At 34.1% G+C, this 8,110-nt stretch overlaps 1 protein-coding gene across 1 annotated transcript; it reads left to right on the top strand.

The window, feature by feature from the left end:
* The first annotated feature begins 2,989 nt into the window (after positions 1-2,989).
* Positions 2,990-4,119, top strand: LOC107866622 (transcriptional regulator TAC1). The gene has a single exon (XM_016712655.2). The coding sequence runs from the start codon at positions 3,420-3,422 to the stop codon at positions 3,993-3,995; it is 576 nt and encodes a 191-aa protein (XP_016568141.1). The 5' UTR covers positions 2,990-3,419; the 3' UTR covers positions 3,996-4,119.
* The last annotated feature ends 3,991 nt before the right edge of the window (positions 4,120-8,110 follow it).

Raw genomic sequence — 8,110 nt, 5'->3', positions numbered from 1 at the left:
TCTAATCCTTTAAGGTACCTGCGGCTTAACTCGCTCATAACTTGGGTAGGTAGGATGTCCTAAATCAAGACTTGGTCTCCCTCCTTCCTTCTGTTTCATTCTTTTTGAATAAAGGTTAGGACAAAATTCTGTCTCGTTGTCTACTTCTTTGTTTGAAAACACTACATGTTTACATTCAAAGGGGGCATGATGTAGACACATAATTTTGTCCCTCCAAAAGATTGATTTTCACCTTTTTACCCTATCCTATTGTGTACCCTCAACCATGTAATTATTCCTCCACAAAAGTACAAAAATAACAACTCTAAACAAACCCATAACAAATTTTATCCTATCCTAATCACCCTTACCCTAGCCCACTACCCCTACCCTCACCTCCCCACCCCTAACCTATATACGGATAGAGATAAAAAGAAAAGGAGGGGGGTCAAAAAATAGAATTCCATTTTTTCAATGGGGCCCATAGGAAATTCCCTAATTGATATATACACACACATCATCATCTTCATGAGGGGGACCATATTCACATCACAATAAAACTCACCCACATAATTCTTAACCTCACGCCATTTTGAGCACTCCATTTTTTGTTCTTTTCTTCACCTTTGTGATATTGTTACAAGAACCATACACATACCCACAATATTTTGGTCTCTTCCATAACACACACACATACAGAGATGGCGAGAGGTTGTGAGAAATTGAGAGAGAGAGGTAGAAAAACAGTGAGAAGAGGGGAGTTAATTTGGGAATTGAGAGAAGAGATTGAGAGAGAGATCAAACTAGAGAGAGAGATTCGAGGCTGAGAGATCAGAAACTAGGAGGGGAAACCCAGTTAGCTCGCCAAATTCCAGGCGTGGTCTGGTTCGCCGGATCAGAAACGGGTTTGGTTGATCTATTTTTTTCGGCGATATTTATTTCAGTTCAAAATGGTTTCTGATTTCGCGATTTCTCCATTGGCTTTTAATTCGAACGAAGGTCGGGTCAAAGTTTCGAGTTGTTCAAGTTCATTGTTGAGGTCGGGTCAAGGCATTCCGGTCAGAGCTCTAATCAAATATTTTGACAGATTGAAATAAAAGTAACATTGAGGTTCAATTCTATCTTCTCTCGCTTTAATTTTTACGTAATCGTGAATGATTTGTGTGTTCAGTATGTTTGAATCTTGATTGTGTATTGGTTGATGTTGGATTTAAATGTTGAAAAGTGAATTGATAATCGAAGCATGTGTTAATCATTGATTGATGAAAATAAAATTGGGGACGGGAATCAAAATTGGTAAAAGTGAATATTATGGTATTGTTGATGTTGAATGTGATATGTCGTCGAGCGGGTAGGCAAATAATAGACTCGGGTAGGCAAATTTAGAATTGTTGGATTGTTGGAATGTTTGAAATATTTGTTGAATATCTTGTTTACCGTATTTGAAAAGTGTATTCATTTGGCCGGGGAATGCCCTTAGACACATTGTATTTATTCACCGGGGAACCCCCCAACGTATTATGTTGGCGGAAGACGTTCGTGATGAAGGTCCGATGCATCGGGTGAAACATTGGAGCTTAGTCTAGGACTAGTTTAGAATAAGATTTATTTTTTTGCATATTTTTTATTTTGGACTGTATAATTGGACTGAACACTATATTTTGGATTTGTTTTTATTCGTGTGTTTGATTGATTATTTTATGTGTTTTCTGTGGTTTATACATTTGTAATGTCAAAATTAGCCGATACACTCTACCAAGCGACCGTGGTCGAACCACAGGATCGAGGGGTGCCTAACACCTTCCCCTCGATCAACAGAATTCCTTAGCCAGAATCTCTATTCGCAAATCGGTTTTAAAGAGTCAAATAGTTTTGAAAAGGCTTTCCAAAGGTGACTTGGCGCACCGAATTTATGTCAAGTGGAGACTCTGAGTTTAAAAGTAAATAATTCTTTTCGAAATAAATTTTCTTCATTTTGTCACTTTAATCATAAAAATCCTTTTGAAACTTAAAAATATAATCTTTTGGAGTTAAAAAAAGGGGGTGTGACAGAGGATTTGGCTAGAGTTACCCAACCGGTCATGTTAAGGAACTTGGTTTTCCACCCTACAAGCTTGTTGTTCAGATTGTCAATAATAAATTGGAAGTCCCCCCTCTCAGGTTTCTTGTAGAAGATGGAAAAACCCAGGTATTTGCCAAAAGAGTTGGAGGGGTGTATGCCTAGGATAGAGGAAATGTTGTCCTGATCATTCAAACTACAGTTTTTTGAGAAGATGACTTTAGATTTTGCATAGTTGATTCATTACCTAGAGTGGGAACTGAAGCTAGAAAGATCCTATTGATGGTTTGGCAGTTCTTAAGATCAGGTTTTGCAAATAGAGTGAGGTCATAGCAAAGAAGAGATGGGAGATGGGGGTCCACCTTTGGAGATGGATATAGGATACTAGTGAAGGGTGTCAACCTCAGAGTTGATCCTCCTAGAGAGGAGTTCCATGCACAGAATGAAGAGGTGGGGTGACATGGGATTCCTTTGCCTAATACCCCTAGAAGGATGGAAGAAGTTAGTTTCCCCCCATTAACAAGAATGGAGATAGAGGAGGTAGAGATGCAAGAGAGGATGTGTTTAATGAGGTGGTGAGGAAAATTGAAGAAGTGGAGTGCCTGCCTAATGAAGGACCATTCAAGCCTATCAAAAGCTTTTTCAAGGTCTATCTTAAGGATCATGTTAGCCTTCTTATCCTTCATTTTGGAGAAGTGACTAATATATTCCTGGACAATAATGACATTATCAGAGGCTTTTCTTCTAGCCATGAAACTAGCTTGGTTAGAGCCAACGATCTTGGCAAGCATGGGTTTCACTCTGATGGCTATAATCTTGGTAATGACATTATATTGAGTATTGCAGAGGCCTATGGGTCTAAAGTTCTTGAGGAAAGTGGCATTTCTGCATTTGTTAATATTATATAGCAATGTTGAACTTTGCAAATAAATTGGATTATATCAACTTAATATTATATATTTATAATTTATATACTCAAAAATTATACAATAGAGTATATCAAAATACACTTGTAGACGTATACAAATGAAATCAACAAATAATTGATACCCAAGTCCCAAGCACAGGAAGCCGGCAGGAAATAGTAAAAGTGGTGCAAGTTTCAACTAAAAACAATAATAAACAAAGAAAAATATCCTTTACCTAAAAACCAAACAAAATAAAATTTCTCTATTGTCCTTATCATTGTCTCCTCAACCCCAAGATTTTATTAGTTATAAAATGACCTCCAACTTACTAAAGAACTACAAGAACCACTTCAATTAGCAATCCCTAATTAATTTCTCAAACACCAAGTAAAACATCTTCCAACCTAAGTGTATTTTCAAGAAAATTAAACACAAGAAGTTCAAGCAACTTGCTAGCTAAATTTCATCATCAAATGGCATCTGAAAAGAACAACAATTATTCTGATAGCTCAAGTGAAGACACGATGGATCGCGAATCGGAGAAATTCAACGATGATAATACTGGTATGGGACGTTCATATGAGTGTAATTTTTGTAAAAGAGGGTTCACAAATGCTCAAGCTTTAGGTGGTCACATGAATATTCATAGAAAAGACAAGTTGAAGGCCAAGCAAAACAATTCTCATCATCATCAAGAATCTACTTCAAGAAAATTATCCCAACAAGAAGCTAATTATTATGCCTTTGATAATTCAAGGTTCTCTGCACCTAATTCAAGTACTCATGATGAACAACATCACTATTCTAGGGCACAAATGAACAGTTACCAATTTTTCTTCCAATTACCTCAAAACCCTAGCTACCAACATGTTTATACTAATCACCATGATGATTCGCGTTCGAGGCATGACAATTGTTATGATGCTAATAATCTTAGTCTGAGAATTGGACCTACAATTGTTGACGATGATGAAGAAGATCAAGGAGGGAAGAAAAATGTCGATGTTGAACTTGATTTGGAGCTTCGTCTTGGCTATAATAATCACTAGTCAATCATCGTTAGTGATCAATTTTTATTTCTATACTTAGTAGTTTGAAGAAATGATCATGGTGTACAGAAATCAAGTGGTTACCCATTGAAGTGCTTTATTCAGAAGCCGAAAGGGGAAAATAGGGGACCAATTGGTGAGTAAAATGTTTTAAGTTTGTTTAGAAACATCAATATCTCTTTCAAGAAATATGTGCATATATTTACACACTATAAGTGAAAATCTTTTGTGTAGGTATATGGACATTGTTTGCAAGTTCTGTTTTGTGTGTTCTTCTTCTATTGCTATATATGTATTACTTTAAAGAAACATTTGTGTCTCAATGTTCTATAGTATTTTTTCATGATATCTTTTTCGATTTGCTTTGATATGCTTGAGCCATTTGCGTACAGTCTACCCTCCTCAGACCCCACGTGTATGTTGTTTTTGTTGTGCCTCAATGCGTTTGTGGTTGATACATATATAGCAGTTCTTCTAATTTTCTTGTCATTAACTTCAAATGAAGCAAACAAGGAGTATTACTTTCTAGTCTCCAAATTTTCTGTCATTTTCCCCCAATTTAATCTTCACATGCCAAGAAATGACGATGGTCAGCTAGTAGCCTAGTACTATGACTAAAAATTGAGTGATCATCAATGATTATCTATGTTCCGAGGCTTATGCCATTTACAGCATCATGCAAATTTAGGAATTATTTTTCTTAGTTATATGGAGTAATCTTTCTATATAAGTTGAGCCATGCAAACAATTAATTAGTTGTTAAACATTTTGGAAGTAAAGATATATCCTATTCGTTTGACTTTAGAGTTTAGAGAGATGGAAGTAATTATTGTATATACTATGAAAATAGTTTGAGTGTTCAATTGTACTCATTTCTCTTTGATCATCTCCATATATGGACTAGTAATGAAGAACATACTGTTGAATATATTTTTCCACATTGGTTCTTGATGGGATTATTGGTTTCCTTACATGGTTTTGAGATACTTTTATTTAATTAACTAAGTAGTTTAATTCTAGATTTACTTGATGTTGAGTCCTCATATTATATCATCACTATTTATATGGTTTTTGGGCAATTATAATCTCTAAGTTAGCTTTTGGAGCAGAGTTATACCTAAGATCTATCATTTTATCATGATATACTCATTTAGATTCTCGGTTTATCGAATGTCGACCCCGCGTATTAATATATTATCCACACTGCAATTGATAGGCTTGATTCTGGGGGAGTTTTGAGTTTCTCAAATCGGTCACGTATGGAGGACTTAATCTTTTTATATGATCTTGAACAAGCTGAGTAACTAACTTTTATCGTTAAATTAGGTCCAAATTTTTCAATCGCACCCACTCTACTTATGAAATTGCATGTCAATAGAGATCTCGAAAGTGTTTATGAACACTAAGTACCACACACATGTACACAACAAAAAAAAGTAAAAAAAATGGGAATTAATCCTATGGAACTTATTGTAGTAGATAATATTTTAGCACATGAGCTAAAAACACATGATCATAAGTGTCATTATTTTGGCATAAGCTTTATTGATTTACTGAAGCTTCTAAAATGATTATAATTTGTACATTTTACTCTGAACAGAATGATTATAATTTGTACATGTTACTCTAAAAGAATTTTGTATGGATTATGTGGACTTGGTGGGAGGAACTTCAATGCCATGGCAAAATCATATAGGATAATATGCAAGTGCTGATTTCACTTTTTTTTAGCTTCTTCCACCCTAGGTTAGGACTTAACAAGGTCGATTCTTAGAATTTCCCTAGAATTCATCCATATATACGTATTTCTCTAAGATTCCTACAAAACAAGACTAGGATAATCAACTAGTGATCACTAGTTCAATGACATCACATTAATATTTCAATAAAGAATTAAAATTGTAAAATGTTGTAAGACGTTCGAAAAAACACCCATCTCTTCTTCTTTGTTTGCTAGAGTGACTCATAGAACAACTCTAGTAGACCAATATTTATCAAAATTAGCCACCTGGCCTAATTCTGAAGCATTGCCTTTCGTAACAAAGTCAAAAAGAAATGATGTGCCTTCGGAATCAGTTCATATTTGGTTACGCGAAAATCATGCATAATGTAGAGGCACCTATATTTTCTAAAGTACTCTCGTGTTTCTTCTTTTATTAACTTATTCATATTTTTTTTTACAAAGAATTGAGCTCATATTAATTATGCATGTCTAAGAGATTGCATAGGAGCTGAACAAGAAGCTGTAGCTTTAACATAGTTATTTACATCATAGAGAAGTAGACACTCCCCCTTATTTTTGTAGATATTTCACTCTGTAGAATATTTTTTTTCCCTTGTAACTAGCCTAGTTGTTTTCTATGTAATTTTAATTTATGTTAATTTACTTTATTTAGCTTGGACTAGTAATTAGTAACCTCTAGAGTACTTTGAACTTTCTTGATTCTTCTTCCTTAGTATTATGTACAAGTGCTACACTTGGTGTGCTATTTTTGTTTAGTGTGTATATGTCAAGACACCTACTCCTTAGTAATGCCCGAAAATGATGCCCCTTGCTTTTGTAACATGATAAAATCTTGTGATAAAGAATAACTAGTCATCACTTATTGTCTTCATTTGCCTAGAAAGATAAGTACACAAGTAATTAATTGACTAAGAGGAATTGGCATTTTTCATATGCATATTTATCTTTAGGTTATAGTTTTTACACTAGGTATATTTTCTTGATCATGCTTCTTTAGATAGTCATTGTTGAGTTTCCATATCTAGTAGGGATAAGGTCTCTTTATGTGATCTTGAGTTGATCTTTAGTGTTGTATATTAGGTATAAGGTTAACTTCTTATCTTGATGTAAGAATCAGCCAGTAAAATTAATCTCAATTCTTGATTTACACGATATGGAGTACATCATATTAAGTCCCCTACTATGATATTATTTATGGGTTTGTGATAAAATTCCTTTAGGATTTTACAGAGTCAAAATCAACTTTCAAATATGTGTAGTAGGTATAAATGTCTTTAAAGTATGTGTGTAGGTTCAAATATGTCTTTAAAGTATGTGTGTAGGTTCAAATATTAAGTCCCCATATTATATTTTGTTAAGTTTTGAAGGAAATAAGGACATGGACAAATTTGGACTAAACTATCAACAGAAAACAAATTCAGTAAACTTCACATAAAGCAACGGGGAACAAACTTAGTAAATTTCGCATACTTTAAAGACATTTTTTTACCCTTTATCATAATATATAAATGGAAAATGGAAAAGTGAGCTTATAATTAATTAGGACTCGAATGTTATAAGAAGCTTTTTCTAGAAGCATCATTATATAATATATAATTATTTCGAATTATTTTGTAGTATCGTTTTGCAAGCTGTTTATGACTGTACATAACATTAAAGACTAAAATGGTTAAAGCTTTTCGCCAAATGGAGAGTAAATTAAACTATGATATAATTTCTTTTTCTTTATTAACTTTTCTAAAAATGTATTAACAGATATTGTTCTCTTACAAGTTACAACTGTTTCTTTGATTTTTGTTGTTGTCGTTGTTTGGTATTATATTTAACAAAGAAATAGTCAGTTATATGTCGTTACTGCTTAGACTAGTAGTAGTACTACTTTTGGTCACTTTGTTAGAAATTGAGAAAATGGAGTCCCCGTGTAATTGATATAAAGTTGCTTACATGTGACCGTTATATGTTTAAGGAGTGGAAACAACCTCTTACAGAAATGCAAGGTAAAGTTGCGTATAATATACCCTTGTGGTCTGATCCGTCCCTGGACCATGCACATAGAAGGAGCTTTATTACACCGGTCTACTTCCTTGTGATCCGATCGTTCCTCGAATTCTATGCATAGAGGAAGTTTTAATGCACCAAATTATTTTATCTTTTATTTTTATTTTTTGTAGTCTGATTTAGACGCTTAAATTTTGGACCCCTTTCTCTTGTCCAACATGTTACACTAGGTCAATTGGTCAAACTGTGTGAAGTTTCACTTGAAAGTTTGAACAGCAAAATGTGCCTTAGAATTCAAATTTAATATAAGGGAAACTCCATGACATTTTGGCGTTTAAACTTACACAAGTGAAATTTTATTAACGCCTTGGAG

Source organism: Capsicum annuum, chromosome 3 (genome assembly GCF_002878395.1).
Source record: "Capsicum annuum cultivar UCD-10X-F1 chromosome 3, UCD10Xv1.1, whole genome shotgun sequence".
Classification (NCBI taxonomy): domain Eukaryota; kingdom Viridiplantae; phylum Streptophyta; class Magnoliopsida; order Solanales; family Solanaceae; genus Capsicum; species Capsicum annuum.
This window is presented reverse-complemented; position numbering and strand designations above follow the sequence as displayed.

Excerpts from the sequence above, each read along its gene's own strand:
- LOC107866622 (XM_016712655.2), top strand. The coding sequence starts at position 3,420 with ATGGCATCTGAAAAGAACAACAATTATTCTGATAGCTCAAGTGAAGAC.